This window comes from Helianthus annuus, chromosome 16 (assembly GCF_002127325.2).
Source record: "Helianthus annuus cultivar XRQ/B chromosome 16, HanXRQr2.0-SUNRISE, whole genome shotgun sequence".
In the NCBI taxonomy this organism is placed as follows: Eukaryota; Viridiplantae; Streptophyta; class Magnoliopsida; order Asterales; family Asteraceae; genus Helianthus; species Helianthus annuus.
Genome location: NC_035448.2, coordinates 7,429,370 through 7,448,462, shown reverse-complemented (window position 1 = coordinate 7,448,462; position 19,093 = coordinate 7,429,370). Strand labels below are relative to the sequence as shown.

The 19,093-nt window shown below is 36.0% G+C and overlaps 2 protein-coding genes and 1 non-coding gene across 4 annotated transcripts; 1 reads left to right on the top strand and 2 right to left on the bottom strand.

The window, feature by feature from the left end:
- The first annotated feature begins 93 nt into the window (after positions 1-93).
- On the top strand, positions 94-167 carry TRNAN-GUU. Its single transcript has one exon. It is a non-coding gene; the product is annotated as a tRNA-Asn (tRNA).
- A 2,037-nt stretch (positions 168-2,204) lies between these two features.
- On the bottom strand, positions 2,205-3,433 carry LOC110880175 (aquaporin TIP2-1). Its single transcript, XM_022128755.2, has 3 exons — positions 3,237-3,433; positions 2,875-3,125; positions 2,205-2,735 (listed from the first exon to the last, which is right to left on the bottom strand). Exons 1-3 carry the CDS (start codon positions 3,361-3,363, stop codon positions 2,367-2,369), a joined length of 747 nt encoding a protein of 248 aa, XP_021984447.2. The 5' UTR covers positions 3,364-3,433; the 3' UTR covers positions 2,205-2,366.
- Positions 3,434-12,845: 9,412 nt separating this feature from the next.
- LOC118479272 lies at positions 12,846-18,066 on the bottom strand. Of its 2 annotated transcripts, XM_035986013.1 has the most exons (5): positions 17,796-18,066; positions 17,655-17,720; positions 13,531-14,441; positions 13,251-13,436; positions 12,846-13,155 (listed from the first exon to the last, which is right to left on the bottom strand). In XM_035986013.1, the coding sequence occupies exons 3-5, from the start codon at positions 14,392-14,394 to the stop codon at positions 12,952-12,954; spliced, it is 1,254 nt and encodes a 417-aa protein (XP_035841906.1). In that variant the 5' UTR covers positions 14,395-14,441; positions 17,655-17,720; positions 17,796-18,066; the 3' UTR covers positions 12,846-12,951. The 2 variants fall into 2 exon arrangements, with proteins under 2 accessions (XP_035841906.1, XP_035841907.1); XM_035986014.1 differs by lacking the exons at positions 17,655-17,720; positions 17,796-18,066 and having other exon boundaries at positions 13,531-14,762.
- Positions 18,067-19,093: the final 1,027 nt, after the last annotated feature.

Below are 19,093 nucleotides of genomic sequence, written 5' to 3'. Positions count from 1 at the left end.
CAACCGCCTGATTAAACAATTCATGGGCTTTTTGAGAAATTTTGTCTTTTGATGAAAAAGATTATATATGTTTAAACTTCTTTAGATTAAGAAGCTGGAATAGCTCAGTTGGTTAGAGCGTGTGGCTGTTAACCACAAGGTCGGAGGTTCAAGCCCTCCTTCTAGCGTCTTTTTTACTTTTTATCATTTGTGGTTTGACCTGTTTTAATTTTTCATTATTTAGCGGTTGGTTTGACCCGTTTAATTTTTTTTTTTTTTCATTTAGTGATTGGTTTGACCTGTTTTAACTTTTTTATCATTTTGTGGTTTGGTTGCTGGCTAGGCAGCGTTGAAAATTGAATCTAGTAAAGTCGCTAAACACGAGAAAACTTGTTTAGAGAATCAACGCGTATTTATCTCATTTGCTTTTGATCATCTGGTTCTCTAGCATCAGAGGCAGTGGAATTCCTCAACAGGGTCCAGCGGGTCGTTAATAGTAATTTCTCGACCCTTAAGAGTCGTTTTGTCTTTAGTAGGATTGGTTTTGCAATTCAAAGGGGGTTGCGGTGCAGATTCTTGCTCATTTACCTGTCGTTTGTTTGTAATAGTTGTTTTGGCATTTTACAAAGAATTGAAATTAATTCTTTCCAAAAAAAATATCATTAGTGGTTACTTTGGCCTGTTTTAATTTTTTTTATCATTATTCTGGCCCGTTTGATTTTTTTTATCACTAGTGCTTACTCTGATCCGTTCTAGCTTTTTTATCTTTAGTGGCTACTTTGACCCGTTATATAATTTGAGTTAGCCCAAATGAACCCGCATGCAAATCTTTTTACCCAAATCAACTCCTTCTAGTTGTCTTTTTTATTTTTATCATTTGTGATTTACTTTGACCTATTTTAATTTTTTTTTTCATTAATCGTTGCTTCGATCTATTTTAATTTTTTTTATCATTTAGTGGTTGGTTTGACCTGTTCTATTTTTTTATCATTAGTGGTTACTTTTGTTTTAGTTTTTTATCGTAACTCTGACCCATTTTAATTTTTTATCATCAGTGATTACTCTGGTTACTCTGACCCATTCTAGATTTTTATCATTAGTGGTTACTTTGACCCGTTGTATAATTTGAGTTAGCCCAAATGAACCCACATGCAAATCTTTTTACCCGGATCAACTCATTATTTAAAGAGTTACCATATCGAACCCATTTGTAACTCTAGTTAGCCCGAAAGAATCCACATGCAAATCTCTTTTACCCAGATCAACCCATCATTTTAAGAGTGACCATATTGACCCCTTTTGTAATTTGAGTTAGCCCAATTGAAACGCGAATGAACCCGCATGCAAATCCTTTTTTTCCCATGTCAACCTAGGTCAACCGTCAACCCATTACTTAAAGAGTGACCATATCGACCCCTTACTATGTGGCATGCAAATCTTTTTTGCCTAAATCAACTCATATGTTAATGAAATCATTTTGACCCGTTGTATATTTAAGTTAACCCAAATGAACTCGCGTGCAATTTATTTTACCCAAATCAACTCAATTTCTAAAGAGTGATAAGATAAGATAGCACTATAACCAAACAGATGAACTCATTTCATAAAGAGTGATCACTTTGACCCGTTATATAATTCGAGTTGGCCCAAGTGAACTAGCATGTAAATATTCTGTTACCCAAATCAACTCGTTTCTTTTAAAAACGGGTCATGACCATTAAGAATTGGAATCCCATTTGATAAATGTGATAAAGAATAGAAACATACAAAAGGAATGATGTTACTAATGAATATTAAAAAGTATAGTTTTAGATAAAGGTGGCGATGGGTCTCATTATAGTCATGTTTGAAACGATCAGTTATAATCAGGCTTCTCAACAAGGCTATGAGTGGGCTTTTTTGGTGTGGGCACAACCGATTGCGCGCCTCTGGTTGTCTATATATTTCATTTGAACGATAAATAACAAAGTTGTGAGCTTGTTTATGAGGATGGTATGAGAAGCCGGATGTTACGTATATTACGACTTAACGATGACCAATCAAAACCTTTAAATGGAGAAAAATAATGGGCCAATAATCATGGGATCACATGCATTGATGGCCCATCCACCCATTATATTCTGTTTTCTTTAACCCAATCGAAAAGGCCAAAACATACCAAAGTAAAGTAAAGTACACCATACCTTAGTGTGGGCCCTATTTCTATTTTCTACAAGCTCAAACCATACAATTATTTGATACATGAATACATGATCCATTAACAAAACAAGACAAAAGAAAACAATTCCTCATAAACAAAGAAAAACAAATAATTTGCATTTCTTTTTATTTTTACAATTAAAACAACCCGGAATCATATTCAACACAATAACAAAATCACTTGAAATTTAGTAGTCATTGGTGAGGGGAATATGTTCATTGGAAATGAATACATTCGGGTAAATAGCACCGGCTAAGCCCCCGCCAATGAGAGGTCCGACCCAGTAGATCCAGTGTCCGGAGAAGTCAAAGGCAGCCACGGCTGGCCCGAAAGATCGGGCTGGGTTCATTGATCCACCTGAGAATGGGCCAGCAGCCAAGATATTGGCACCCACGATGAACCCGATTGCAATTGGGGCAATCGTGCCTAGTGCGCCCTTCTTTGGGTCACATGCGGTGGCGTAAACAGTGTACACCAAAGCAAATGTGATGATGATTTCAAAAACTACCCCTTGTAGCGCTCCAACGCCTGCCGCAACACCGTGTGTAGGGACGGCCTGAAAGTAAAATACGATAACACCACTTAGAGTTTCATATAATTTCAAAAATGCCACTGTTAATGACCCAGTATCTCTTATGTGGACATAACAAAACATAACGATGTGAGATTTGCCTAAGGTGTTACAACAGTCTTACCAGGCCTCCAGTGACGAAACTGAGGAGGAAGCATGCGGCAACGGAGCCAAGGAGTTGAGCAATCCAGTAAAACAAGCCCGTAAGGATGGTGATCTGGCCGCCAACGGCCAATCCAAAGGTGACAGCTGGGTTCACATGACCGCCAGAGATGTTAGCCGCGATAGAAACCGCCACAAAGAGAGCAAGCCCATGGCAAACCGCGATAGCTACTAGACCAGATGGGTCTAAGTCAGCATCCGCCGTTAGTTTCGCTGTCACAAATCAACAAAAACAAGTTACAACATTAGTTTGGCCATATAAATATATAATGTAACATATGTAACATATATAAATAATATTAAGTATGTGAAGTATGAGTGTACCATAAGCGATAGCAGAACCGACACCCGCGAAGACGAAGAGCAAAGTGGAGATGAATTCAGCAATGTAGGCTTTGATGGAGCTGGAGCTGAAGGAATCATCAAAACTACCAAAGGCAATTCCAGGCATTTTTCTAGAAGAAGTGAGGCTGCAGAAGGTGAGAATTGGCTGTGTGTGTAGATAACACTAAAGTGGCTTTATATATACAAAAGTTTTCAAATAATAATGATATAATACATAGTAATGTATAGTAATAGTCGTCGTCATCATCATCATACTTGGTAAATCCCACCAATAGCAAAACTAAAGTAGGTTATGAGGAGGGTAAGATGTAGACAGCCTTACCCAGGGGCGAAGCATTGAAGGGGCCGGGGCGCCTGACCCCCCGAACTTTTCGCTCAGTAGTGTTATGTATGTACGTTTCGTATAGAATTTTTTAGGTATATACGTTTTTTACCCCCCGGTTTTATAAAAAAAAAATTAGGTATATACTTTTAGGTCCGGTGACTTCCGACCCCCCGGTGGAAATTTTCAAGCTTCGCCACTGACCTTACCTCTTCACCGTAGGAATAGAGAGGTTGCTTCTAGTGAGACCCCCGGCTCAATAATGTATAGTAATAGTAATTTTAATTATTGCATCACCAAGAATCACAGGCTTTGTTGGCATTTGTTTTATTATTTGACTTAGTTCACGAGCTTCATCTACCATATCAATAGAAATCCTTAATGGTTCGGTTTGGGTTGTATTGGGTTGTCATCACGTTTAGATAAATAAGTTACATGGATTGTGTTCTGTTAGGTAATTTTAGGCATGTCTGACTAAGGTTGACGTCTTTAACATAAATAAATATATGAGTTGTGTTGAGTTCATTACTTTCAGTATGTCAACCTTGACTCTTATCCCGTCTATCTACCGTGTTATCACCCCCCATACATGGGTCTCCTTCTTGTACGCATTGTAAAAAAGCACAGGACGCAATTAGGAGGCAACACGTTTATGCGTGAGGGTTTTATGGGCGAGGGTATTTGTGTCCGTTTACAAAAGCATGTCTCTACGCAGGGGCGGACCTAGAGTGATAGAAGGGGTAACCTCCGTTGCCCCTTGACGCTCTGGTGACGCTTCGACGGTAGTGTAAATTTTGGGAAAAAATTGGCGTTTTTTCGATTTCGTAACCCCTTGTGTATTGAAACGTTACCCCTATGTAGATTTTCTAGATCCGCCAGCATAACACCATGTAACATGGGATAATAACACATGACTTTTTGTAACAAAAAAAGCATTCCAAAGCTGGAAACTAAACAACACTGTGTAAAATGGTATAAGATATACTTATTCACACACGCACTCGCACTGTGTTATAATTAAAAAATATATTTTTTTATAACGTGTGTGCTTGAATTTTTTTTTTTTTTTTTTTGGGTGGAACTTGTTTACAATGAAAAAAAGTCACCCTTTCAATCCTAAACTAACTACACCAAATAATTACAAATCTATCACCAAGGGTCCAAAATTGGTTTACACCTTTTTTTAGAAAAAAAAATATATATATCTTATATTTGAGAACATAGATTACCATATGGTATACTAGGTTATAACCCCGTGTATTACACGGGTTGAATAAATGAATTTTATATACTAAACAATAAAACAATATATCTTTAAAAACCTCTTTTATTGCACGGGTTGAATAAATATAATTTTATATATTAAATAATAAAAAAATTATATCTATAAGAACCATATTGTACGAATTGAATAAATATAATTTTATATACCAAATAAAAAAGTTATATTTTTAAAACCATGTATATTACACAAGTTGAATAAATGTAATATTGTTTACCAAATAAAAAAATAATACATCTTTAAGAAACCTCATTTATTACACGGGTTGAATAAATGTAATTTTATATACCAAATAATAAATAAGTTACATCTTAAAAAATATGTGTATTACACAGGTTGAATAAATATAATTTCCTATACTAAATAATAAAGTAGGATGGTATTCAAAATTTAAAATAGAAGAATGGTATTCAAAAATTTAAAGTAGGATGAAATTTAATATTAGCTCATTATTCATTTATTTATTTAATTAATATAAGATAAGTTTCGAAGTGAGGCGAGAAAATCATAAAAAAAAATGCTTACATTGAATGACAGGTGTCACACATTAATGTTTTATTATATAGTATAGTGTAAATATATATTTATATTGATATAAATAGATTATTATATTGTAGTAAAATTTGTTAACAAAGTCTCAATAAATTTAATCCTTTATTTATAACTTGTAAATGTAACAAAGTCTCAATAAATTTAACCATTTATTTAAAACTTGTAAATTTATTAACAAAGTCTCAATAAATTTGACCCTTTATTTATAACTTGTAAATGTAACGAAGTCTCAATAAATTTAACCATTTATTTAAAACTTGTAAATGTAAAATGATAAATAATATTAGTTAATTTTATTTTAAGTTTCGTAAAATCTATTTGATACCAAACTAAACAAAACGTTCAAATGTATAGTTAATATCAAGAGTAAATTACGATTTTGGCCCCTGTGGTGATATCACTTTTACCCTTTTAGCTAAAAAACGAATCTTTTAACATCTGAGCCCTCAACGTCTTTTTTTCTAACCCTTTTGGCCCCTAATTAACACTAACCCCATCCATTTACTTTTAGGGGCCAAAAGGGTTAGAAAAAAAGACGTTGGTGTCCAAAAGGGTTAGAAAAAAAGACGTTGGGGGCTCAGATGTTAAAAAATTCCTTTTGGGGCTAAAAGGGTAAAAGTGATATAACCACAGGGGCCAAAATTGTAATTTAATCTAATATCAAATTAGTTAACTAAGTTTGAATTTGAAGTAAATAGATAAATATAAAAGTAATAATTAAACTAAATAATATTTAGTAGGAGGATTATCTATAATTAATTAGAAGATTTTAAATTAAATTATAATTATCCATAAGAAATGGCCTAATATGATGACAAGTGTCCTTAAATTGATTTCTTTTATTATATAGTATAGATGAGTGATAATATTCAAAGTATTCGTTATTACCTATGAGATGGTGAGTCATCATCAATATAATATGTGAATTTAGAGAGTATTTTTAATGGTTTTAGTACATAGTTTCTGATGAATCCAAGGCTTGTATTGTAATTATAAAATGTTTTTTTATTATATAGTATAGATTATAATATAACTCTCCAACATATTTTCAATAAAACGGTCAATCAAAATTAAAAAAAAAGGTGAGGAAAAACATTATAATTACATCATGATTTTTTAATGGGCCCATCCCGGAGATAATTGAAGATAAATGGGCCCGAATAAACCGACCATTTTTATAAGAAAAGCATGGTGGGTGTTGTCTTTGTTAGCCGTAGTCGGTAAATAAGTTTTTCTTTTTGGGCTGTTTTTTTGACTTTTTTTGCCACGAGAACAACTGGCCAGATGACGTGGATGGATAGCAGCCAGCTGTACAGTTGGCTTTTAGGCTGTTACAATAATTGAATTTTGAAAACTTTTTGGCTACATACTAGTCTTTTTATTTTATTTTAGTAAAATAATAATAATAATAATGTGTCACGTATTTAAAAGTTTTGACTAAAGTTACCCGACTAGTAAAATGACTTTTAGGGGCTGTTTGACAATATCTAGATGGTTAAGTGCTGAACTAGTAAGAAGTCTGAATCATTAAGTGCTGAATCAGTAAGAGGTCTGAACCATTAAGAGCCTGTATAATGTTTAACCGTTCAGAGGCAAATGTCTGACCAATTCAGATTAGAGGTCTTAACCATTGACTTTGTATAATGCTTAACCATTCAGAGGCAAATGTCTGAACCATTCAGACGTCTGCTCGTGAAACAAACAGTCTGAACTATTAAGTGCTGAACCAGTAAGAGGTCTGAACCATTAAGAGGTAAACAAACAGCCCCTAAATGTCATTTAAGTATCAACTAGTATTTTGCCTGCCGCGTTGCGCCGCGCGCGGCAGGTGGAAACGTGTAGTAAGACAACCCCATGATTCGTAAAACGCAATGTGTAAAAGACAATTACAAAAAATGTAAAACACAATGCGTAAAAGGCAATTACAAAAAAGTGTAAAACACAAGGTCTAAGACATTTCGTAAAACACAATGCAACGACATTTGCAAAAGTATGTGTAGTAGTCTAGGGGTTAGAATTGCAATTTTTAAAGTTGAGTGGGTATACGTGTAAAAATGGAGTAATAATGCAAGGGGTAAAAACGCAAAGTCTAAAAAGGCAAAGTTAAAAGAGACAAAGTGTAAAAGTAGAGGGGTGGTGGCGAAAATGTGTAAAAGATGAGAGTGATGGTGGAAATGTAAAAGTAGAGGGGTTGTAACATTAATGTATAAAAGCTGAGGGTGATGGTGGAAAAGCAAAGTATAAGGGTGATGTTGGCAAAGTTGAAAGATGAGGGTGTGGGTGAGAAAATTCAAAGTAAAGGGGGTCATTGTAACAAAATGGGAAAGTTAGAGTGTCGGTGGCGTAAAAGCAACCGACTTTGTACTTTAAGTTATATGATAATTTAAGTATCAACTAACTTTGTATGTATCGGCTCCAACAAGAAATATACTAGAACATTATAAAGTTTTTATAACTTGTTTTTTTTTTTTTAATTTAATTGTGTACTAGTTTTATTATTTTTTTTACATCAAAACAGAAGGTAAGTGGGCAACAAGCTGTGCCACTATCCCTTTCTGAATTGTAAACCCTCCAAATACAAACCCTTGTCCTCTTGGGGCTGAACAATTACTGTGGATAACCCTTTGGACCCTCGTCAAAAAGTTGATAGCTTCCGACGCTAGGAACCAAATGTATCAAAGGCAAAAGAGACAAAGACATGGCTGGTTCTCTACGCAAGCTTTAGCGTGCTTATCCACTTTCTTTGATTCTGCCTTTCTTACTGTTTGTCCAGCTACAAACCCGTTTTTCCTTAAACCAACCAAAGGGGAAACCCCCGTGAGGTCCACACAAGCATGTTTCCCCCTAGCCCAACCGAAGACAAGCAGGTCCGCTGGTCGCAGGGTAGATCTCCCTTCCATAGGGTAAGTGAGGAAATTCACAGGGGTCTCTTTCTTAGCAGAAATCCCAGCTCTTCTCAGGATGCCCCACAAAACGTCCCGCACCTAGTCATGCCGGTACTTGAACCCAAGGAGCTCTTTACAGTGGACTGCATGCTCCCTGTATTTATCCATACAAGCTTTACGACATATCAAGCAGGTTTCATCTTCGGGGTACATAGGGATCATCAACCGGTATTTGAGAATGACTCTGTATTCTATTGCAGACATGCATTGTCCCAACCCCTCAAACTTGTTTTAAAAATAAAGGCTTTTATCACATTCAAAGTTATAAAATAGTTATAAAATGACGATAACACCCTATATAACTCTAAAGAAATCAACTCCCAATCGATTTTTTAAACATACTAGTTGATTTTCCGTCCGCGCGTTGCGGCGGGGACCCAATGACTGTAAAACGCGTGTCAGTAACGGCAAGCAGATACCGAATATCAAAATATAAATAAAAATGTCGTAAAAAGGATAGTCACTCCGTTATAAAAAAAGTGATTTTAAATAACCTAATATATAATAATAGGACCCACACGTCCTACACGTTGGAAATTCGGTTGTTTTCAGTTCAGTTATTACGGTGCTAACACGTTAAAATATGGATGAGCTCGGTACCGATAACGGCAACGAAAGTACCGATCCAGAAAATCATCGAAATTAGGTACCGGCACCGAAAATGCTCGGTACAATACGGTATGGTATTTGAAGGTAAAAATCAATAAATACAGGTATGGTGCTAGACCGGTGTCGAACTGAAAGTAATGATTCTGAAAACGCCAAAAGGTGGGTACCTAATTGGTACCAGAAATGATTTGGTATAGTAAATTTGGTACCGATACGATACCGATTTGATTACAGGATTTGATACGATTGCTCATCAATAATCTAAATATCCAAGTTAATTTTATATGTTACAATGCATTCATTACAGAAGAAGACAAAAAATAAAGCAAAATAAGTTTATCATTTTTGCCACTTTAGTCCAAATCCCAAAAAATAAAACAAAAAATAAAGCAAAATAAGACAAAAAATTAGAGTTAATAGCCAAAAATGGTCCCTGAGGTTTGATCACTTTTGCCACTTTAGTCCAAATCCCAAATTTTTTAAATCTGGGTCCCTGAGGTTTGCATTTTTTTGCCATTTTAGTCCAAATTTCAAAAAAGTCAAATTTTATCATTTTTTTACTGAAATTTGTCTTTTTCCTTATTTCAGCCAAGGGCAAAGTTGTCATTCTTTATTTTTAGTAAACAATTTATGTTAAAGAAAATAAAAAAATAAAAACCCCCTTTAAAAGCCATGTATGTCGATCAAAACCTAACCAAACCCAATCATCTTCTTCCTTACTCAACCTTCAACCTGCTTCAAACCTCCTACTCAAACCCTAACTATGGATGACGAAGACTGGAACTGGTGCGTTCGAAGAGAAGGCACAATGTTTGATCCTGAAGCAAAATATGGTACGTATTTCATGGTTTTTCTTTCAAAATTGTTAGGGCAAAGTCAGTTGAATCGATCTCTGAAAAGTATTTTTTGTGAATATACAGCTAATCGACCTGGATTTATCACGCTGAGATTTCATCATGGAGGTAATTTCACTGATGAGGATGATTTTGACTACAGTGGGGGTCAGGTTGACCACATTGACAAGGTGGATTCTGACTTTTTATCTGTGACAATGTTGAATGATATGCTTTTAGAGTTAGGCTATTCTGAAGAGGATGTTGTGGTATACCATTTTAGGGTTCCAGGAGAAGATTTAATGTTAGGTTTAAGGCCCTTAGGCAGTAACACTGACTTCAATAGACTGCTTGAATATGTTAAAACAAACAATGTGCTTGATCTTTATATTCAACATATTAAGAAAAATCCTAAACAGGATGTAGAAAATGATGTTACAGAACCTGAATATGTTGACTTGAGTGAACAAGAAAGTTACATGGACAGTGGTAAGCATGATGAAGATAAAACTGATGATGAGGATAAAAGTGATAGTAGTTATGTAGGGGCTTATGAAGGGACAACAAGTGAAAGTGAAAGTGAAAAGGATGAATGTGTGGATACTACCCCTAGGAAACGTGTAAAGTCAGTAGCCATTAAAACTACACCTAGGAAAGACAGAACTAAGAAGGTTGGTCAGGAAGACAGAGCTGATAATGTGGGTGAGGAAGAGGATGATGATGAAGATTCAGACTACATAGTCGACAAAGATAACTTAGTTGACGATTATAATGTCGACATGGATGAGTATAAGGCTGCTGTTGATTTTGAGATTGATGAAATTGTGAAACTTTTTTGGACCCACAGGTTAACAGAAAAATGACCAAATTGGCCTTCTCGTTAACAGAAAAAATGGATGAAGTTAACCCAGTGGACTAAAATGGGCAACTGTGAAACCTTTTTGGACCCACAGGTTAAAAATGAAACATTTGGACTAAACTGGCAAAATTGCCCAAACCACAGGGACTAAAATGGCATTTAACTCTTTTTAATATATAGGTAAATTTGGTTTAGATTAAGCCACGGTTTTATATATTGAAACTATACGTATTACCAAACCTTTAAATTTTAGAACATATTTGTCGGGTCAAATGTATCTATAGTCTATAGATTTGATACGAACATTAAGTAGAGATGTTAAAATTAATGGTATAATGCTATATGTATGTCTTGGGTTAATTCTAGGTGTTTCTAAACTTTCCAAGCTAACTACTACATTGTTTAAGCACTTTAGTGAAAGTAAAATATAAGATCGAAAAAGAGAATTTGCGCCTTAAATTTGGATAACAATAAGATGGGTTTTGGTAATCTTAGTCTCGTATTTGATTGTAATACTGTGGCTCGTATTCGATCATATACCTTTCATGTGCCATAACTCATCAAGTGATCACCCATTGAGTTCGCGGGTATACCCGTCTATGTCTATGATTTTATGTTGTTAAAGATCGCTCATTACTCATTAGTATCCCCACTTCCAAAACCGACTTGACATATAAAGTGTTCAACTACACTTTTAGCGTAGTTTTTAAAATTAAAATTATCACATCTATAACAATTTCGACATACGATCTATTGACTTTTTAAGGTTATCATTTATATACTATAGTCGTTTTTTGTGTGTGTAAACGAGTTCGGGTAATCTAACGTGTATCACCCAATATCAAGTCAACCCAAACCCGATAATTTTTAAAACTAATCTTACCCACCCCCATCTTATAATATTGTCCCGTCATCAGTCTGAATTTTTCAGGTTTCAAGTTTTACTGTCTGGTTGGAGTTGTTTTCAACTTTTCATATATCGCTAGCCATGAAGCGGATTAAGTATCAACTATCATGTTATAAGTGAAAAAAAGGGAGTATGTATGTGAGATGAATTTACCATGATAAGAACAAAAGGAACATATGAATGTATTGTGTGTATAGACGATACATTTAGAAGAAAAATAGTACAAAAGAGAACTATAATCTTCAATAACGTTCATCTTCATGATCTCGTAAATAATGTTAAAATTCGGTTAAACGTGTAAGAGATAAAGCATAAAGTTGCATATTATTTTATGACATCACAAATTTCAATCTTAAAACATTTTTTTTCTAATGATCGTCTTATTCACACACCCCCTAAATCTTATTCCTACACCCTTTTCATTCTATCTCTCTATATATTTATGTATATATAGAGAGAGACAGAGGGGAGGGGGTTGTGAATATTAACACCCTCCACAATGACAATATATTAACACCCCCCACAATGACAATAACGGATTTAGGTCAGTTTGAGAGCTTATGTACCATCTAAGGACGATTTTGGCTATCACCTGGTTTTTATTTTTGTTTAATATGTGTCTAGTGCAAAACTAGATTTTTATTCTTTTGATATATAAAACCATATTGTTTGAGTCAACCTAAAGTATAAGAATCACTCGATTAAAAGTTTGAGTCGGTTCTAAGCGCTAAACCAGTATCAAACCGACACCAAACTAATACTATATTGTGTGGTTTGATCCGGTTTTAGACTAAGGTACACCTTTAATAGAACACCATCCCCTAAAACAACTCCTGTACAACATAACAAAGTCTCAGTTTTGCTTTGATAACAAAAAAAAAAAAAAAAAAAAACTGCTTCCTGCATCATGCTTTATAACATTATACCATATGGTTTAATTAGCTACATACATGGTCAGTGGCGAAGCTTGAAAATTTCCACTGGGGGGGCGAAAGTCACCGGACCTAAAAATTCTATATAAGTAATTTCTTTTATAAAACCGGGGGGTCGAAAACGTATATACCTAAAAATTCTATACGAAACGCACATACATAAAACTACTAAGCGAAAAGTTATGCCCCCCCCGGGCCCCTTGGTTAACCATGATGTGATTAGTGGTCTTTATTTGGTGACTATAAGCATTATCAACACATTCCCACTAAACCTCAGTCCGGTTAAAGACAGTCAAAAGGCCCCTACGCGCCACGTATCGGGTCAAAACAAGAAACTTTTCGCAACCTTTGTCCAAACTTAATGTGCCATATTAAAGAAAACAACACCACTAAAAACCATTCAAACCGTCTTAACATCTTTAATTATTCTTAAAACTTCAAATTCATATCATATCATATCCTTTCCACCTTACTCAAATCAATACCACTGCGTCCAACGCTTTTCAGATTTGCCTGAAGATATAACTTCATTTCCTCCTTTTGCGCACCATAAGTATGATCAACCACGTACCCTGTCACTGTATGACGCCAACATCTTGAAGAATGTGACGCGCAGAAACGACACGAACTATCAGACGTTGATTCCTCATGGGACAACTGCCACCAGAAACGATTATGATTATGACGGTTATTACCAAGTCCACGAAGGAGAGTAGAATTATAAAAAAAAAATATATATATATATTTTATACCTTTAGAATAAACTCCCAGAAATTCGAGCTGCAAAAAAGATTATTAACCCGAGGAGAGACCCAAAGCATGGAATCAGCAAGATTCACGATATCGGTGAATCGTGACGTTGTCCTTACTACTATCCACGAGATTTCATCAAGCGGTGGCATAAGTGTTTCTCTAAGATATTTTGGTATTATAACATTCTGCATTCCAGCATGCAAATTATACCGTAAATCCGTAGCACAAAACATAAGAATATATAAACAAAAAAAGCATGTTATGTTTTCGAAAACATACCTGGTCTGAATTAGTATAAAACTCCAACCGTTTAGCATGTTTTAGACAATGCAGCATTTCGGTTAATCTCGTGAACCAAATCTGATCGCGCTTTTGGTTCAGATTAGGATATAGCTCAACGTAAGCTATAGTAAGACTAGGTAAGTTAATGTTTTGACAGGGAGCAATTGTAGTGCCATTGTACATGAAAGAAGATAGGTTCGGGGCGTCAACGGTGAGACCCACGGGCTTACTGAATCCGACAAACGATAAGTCATGAAGAGACTTACTTGAGATGTTAATACATCCACTCATATCACACCTGGTAAGTGTCAACGTCTGAAGAAGCGGAAAACTTTGGTCGCAGTTTATGAACATCGTAGTGTTCATAGCAGCCCCGAGTAAATCCAAAATCGATAACTTTTTGCAATTAATAAACTCGATTGTGCATGGTTTGACACGCGGTCCACGGAAGTATAAAGTTTTAAGGTTTGGTGTGTTGAGGTACAAATTCTTTAAGCTTCCGCAGTATTTTAAGTGAATAATTACTAACTTATAATTCACGAGCTTCAAGTTTCTCATCCCCGGGCATTTAGTTAGAGAAAGAAACTCTACCGAGTGGAACTCGTCGTTCAAATTCTTCGGAAATTCCAGCTCGTTTAACTTGTGCTTAGTCAGCCAGAGTACGGTTTGGTTTTGTGCGGTTAGTCGGCGCCATTTTCTTGATAATAAACAAACATTGTCTTTATCTAATGGTGGAAGAAACGACATCATACGTTGAAGTACGTTTTCCGGCAATCTGGAGAGCGTGTCTTGCGGATCAAGTATCTCATGTTTGCTCTCCAAGAATCTTTCCCAAGAAGCGTTTCTCGCATTTCGCCTCATCGAGATACCTTGCAGAAGGGTGTATGATTACAAAGGTTGAATATCGCCTGTACATAAAGAAAGATGCATAAGCAGTTATATACCACCTGCCCCGTGGCTGGGCCCGCGGGTTAGCAAAGTATTGGTGGGGCCCGTGAGGTTTCCCTAACGGGCTCTCGTGGTTACTAGAATTAAAATACTTCAATAGTAGAAGATAATGCTAAAATTGCTCACTCGAATCCTTCACCAAATTCACTAGCGGCACGATTGTCAATTGACTATATGCTTTATCATGTTTTCACCTAAATAATGCACAAATTCGTTTATCGAACTTTCAAGTTCACAAACCAATGTAGATTACCAAGAACCATAGGTGGTGTTTGTTTTTCTAAAAAAGATCTGCGCAGACTGCAGAGGTTTGGTGCACCTCTTCTTCTACAGATGTCTGCAAATGTGGTCTGCAGATTGCAGACATTTTACCTCTTAAAAAACAAACAACACCGTATACAACTAGCACGATCAAATACGACAATGAATTTGCATTTTCTGTGTGTGTTGCTTACTCAAGTGAAAAAGATATAGAATCACGCATGAATAAATCACTATAGATACGCTACCGGAATACAACATAATCAATCAAGGAAGATTTACATAAACCAATTACCAAATAGGATATGAATTGAAAATCTATGATGACTGATCTTACCGGGAAAGAAACTAATTCGCGAATCAATCTTTTTGATGCTCTGCTAAAGCTCACCGAATCAAAGTTCTTGATCTTACCCGATCTACTTAGAAAACGTTCCGCTAACCGCAACTCTAGGTTTGATAAATTGGGCGTTCTTTAGACAATCTAAAGAGGAATGGAACTTTATATCGTGACCCGAAAATCCACAAAACACATTCACTACATCCAAACCCCGAATTCTGACCCGAACAACAACCCGATTCACAAGCACTCTTATTAGTAATAACATATATTTTTACCTTATAGATTAAAGATCATAATCATCATCATCATACTCAGTAAATCCCACAAATAGCAAAGCTAAGGCAGGGTCTGAGGAGGGTAGATATAGACAGCCTTACCTCTACCCCATAGGAATAGAGAGGTTGCTTCTAGTGAGACCACCGACTCGATTGTAGTTTTGTATCAAGCCTTGGACCTAAGGCACATAACACTCAAACCATCGAGACCGATTAGTGCATGTACCCACGTGTCTCTCAGCTATCAACACCACCACATGATGCATGATTAACCATCCGCCGCTCTTAACGTTATTTTCACGAAATTAGTAAAATAACGTTAAAGTTTGTACCATTTCACTTTTGCCCCCCCGAGCGCCCACACATATATACATTATATGTACACATTGCAACATATCTATACATCTATATAAAGCATTTCATTGGACATAATAGTAATTTCCACCATAAATTTTAAAACGGCAGACGAAAGATCATTAGTCTTACCCTAATCTTCATCTCCTTCTCCCAAATTTGCCCCCAATTCATTGTCACTCGCCAAGGAATTACATGTATAATCACTACAAAGAAATCAACCAACTGAACAGGGGAGATGCAAACGTCGGTGCAATTACTAATACAATCAAGATTGAAATCAATTCAATTACTAATATCACACCAAAACCCTACGATTTCAATCCCATAAATCCGATCAATTCTCCCTCTCCAGCACTTGGACCAGCCAACCGATTATCTCTTCTGGAAGTAACAGAGTTCCTCTAATAAAAAAGGATGTAAGATTTTCATTATATCCAATGAAAGGTAACCGCTTATTGTTCATGGATTTGCTAGCAACAAAGATTTGAACTTTATGGCTTTCTAGGTACGTACAAAAGGTAACCGCTTCGTCTCATGTTTTTTTGTGTGACCTTTAACACGTTAACTGATATATTGATAGGGACTTTAATTTTAAGTTCTCAACCATGGAGATAAATAACGAATATGTCAAATGTCTCCTTAGTATTAATGGCTATCCACTCAAACTTTTAGATGATCTAAAGGTTACGTGTGACTTTTAGAAGGATGAAGTGTTAAATGAAGATTTCTTGCCAGATTAGCACTCTCCTATGGCCCGTATGACACAAATCGCCTTGTTATACGACCTGTATGAGGGCTGCTGTCCAATTAACACATCAATGTGTACCGATATCAGCCACCATAAATATAATGTTTTTTTTTTTATGTTTGCAGGGATCGAATTACTTTGAAATTGACCTGGATATTCATCGGTTTAGTTACGTAGCAAGAAAGGGATTAGAATCATTTCGTCAACGCTTGAAAAACGGGATTCCGAGTGTATATGATGTCGTGTTTCTAGGGGATAAACAAACGTTTGTTTTATACCATTATGAGTTCTCATTTGTCACAAACCGAGTTTATATGATGTTTCGCTAAATGTTTTTGGCATGGTTATCATATGTTACTAACAGAACAAGTAGTATCAATTTTATTACTCTTGTAAAATTTTAATAAACTGTTTTATTTGATAAAATTAGTACACTGATACTCTATGTAGAAGTTAATAACATTTTTCGCATGTATATTTACTACATTGTTATTTATTTATTTTATTTTTTGTAAAAGCTAAATGATTATCTTTGGCAAATATAAATTATTTACTAGATTGTTATTTATTTTATTTATTTATTTATTTTTTTTTGTAAAAGGTAAATGATTATCGTATGAAAATTTGGCAAATATAAATAAATTTCACATTTGAACACTTTTTCTGGCTCAAACTCTCTCCTTAATAGTCATTTAACTGAAATTAAGTTACTTATATATTTATCTTGGATCACTAGGAAATGGAGCTCTCCAGCATCTCCTGCCTTTGAGCCCTAATTTTTTCGTGTGTAAAACGATCAACGTCACAAGTATTCTTCATTTGATATATCGATTAAATAAAAAAAAACTTGGGATGAATTTTACGTCCTAAAGCATGGATACAGTTTGATTCAATTCAACCATTGGGTGTCAGCCCAATGGCCACCAGCCCGCATTCTAACCCGGAGGTGGCGGGTTCGAGTCTTGCTCGTTCCCTACGGTAGCGGATTTACCCCCAGACTCAGGCTTGCTGGGTGGCGGTCTGCGAGGTGGGATCACCTCGGCGGTTGGGAGGACCGTGGAATATCCCCCCCCCCCCCCCCCCCCCCTACAGTTTGATTCAATTTATGCATCTTTGTCCCAATATATTAATTAACAGAAAATAAAAAACTGAAAAAGATACAAGCTTTGAATTGAAGGAGAATAGTTACCATGGAGGATGAAGCTCTATTGATTGATTCATTCCAAATTGTGTTTTAGGGTTTGTGGATTTTGATCTGTATCAATATGACAATCACATTCATATTTGTGTTAATATTCAGATACCCAATGAAAACAGTTGGATGACTTACAATGTTGGAGCAACCACCATGAATGAGTTTGAATTTGAATTTGAATTTGAATTTGACTTCAGAATTTGGGGGATCTTGATTTCTCATTGACGCTCTACCCCTGAAACTGGTGCACATGCTGTAGTTACCCACCCGTTCCACCCCTGAACCCTCCACCTACCATGCACCGGTAGCAAGACCACGACGGTCACCACGACGGTCACCAGAGAGAACGGAAGAACACCCAAAACCCTTAATCATCAAATTGAAGGTGTAAAAATTTAATATTTGATGATGTTATGAAGATTGGTGTAGTTATTGATATTCCAATTCTTGCATAAATTGTAGAAATTAAAGTGAAATAAAGGTAGTGTACATGCTTAAGATTGTGGGGTATTGGGTTTGGGTTGAGACGTGGGTTGGCTGAAAACGCTCAAGCCATTACCCGGGTGGGTTTGGGTTGGGGTGTGGCCCAAGGGGCGGGAGTTTAAAGCCGGGCGTGGGACGGGTCTAGCAAGGTGACATGGCGGGCTCTCAATGGCCAAACCAAACTAGCCGTTAGCCAACGGCTATGTTAAAAAAATATATATATTTTTTCACTATAAAACTCACACTTTTATTCATATTTTTTACCACATTCAACCACAATACACTCCACATCTTCTATAATCATCTCTATTCTCATTCTACAAAACGAAAAATGCATCCTCATAATCGTGGTTATGACCCGACCAACCCGTTTGCATTCCAAGAAAATAATCCTAGCCCACCACCCAATCGTCCAATGCCTCGTCCATTTTTAATACACTCCCCTATGCCCGATATGGCGAGTTATGCATCGTATCTCGGGAATCGTTTGTTTACTAACTTCCCACACACCGACGATTCAATACCTAGCCCGATGAACCTTTCACAAACGCCCATCAACCTTTCACAAACGCCCATCAACCTTTCACCAACCTCCATCAACCTTTCTCAAACCGAAACCATCCCCGAAACTCAACCACCCAACGATGGTCCTTCCGCATCCCAACCCATAAAAAAGAGAAGTCATAAGAAAAAAACCGAGGCGGAGAAAGCACTTGAAACCGCCAAACGAAAACAACAACGATGGGTCGTTAATGAAGAACTTGTATTGGCGAGGGCTTGGCTTCAACAATATCAACATCCAACTTTAGGTATTTTTAAAAATTTTGTAGCCCTTATTTTAATATTTATGGTTATTTTTTATATGACTTTGTAATATATTAAATTTTGTTTTTATTAAAATAGGAAATTCTCAACATCAAAGCCATTTATGGGAAGCAATTAGTAAAGCA

Bases quoted from the DNA above. Each gene is read 5' to 3' on its own strand.
- LOC110880175 (XM_022128755.2), bottom strand. From the start codon at position 3,363: ATGCCTGGAATTGCCTTTGGTAGTTTTGATGATTCCTTCAGCTCCAGC. The intron at 3,126-3,236 runs GTACACTCATAC...GATTTGTGACAG, and splicing joins CGGTTCTGCTATCGCTTATG to CGAAACTAACGGCGGATGCT. The intron at 2,736-2,874 runs GTAAGACTGTTG...TTTTACTTTCAG, and splicing joins GTTTCGTCACTGGAGGCCTG to GCCGTCCCTACACACGGTGT.
- LOC118479272 (XM_035986013.1), bottom strand. From the start codon at position 14,394: ATGAGGCGAAATGCGAGAAACGCTTCTTGGGAAAGATTCTTGGAGAGC. The intron at 13,437-13,530 runs GTATGTTTTCGA...GCTGGAATGCAG, and splicing joins TTTATACTAATTCAGACCAG to AATGTTATAATACCAAAATA. The intron at 13,156-13,250 runs GTATAAAATATA...TTCTGGTGGCAG, and splicing joins TCTGGGAGTTTATTCTAAAG to TTGTCCCATGAGGAATCAAC.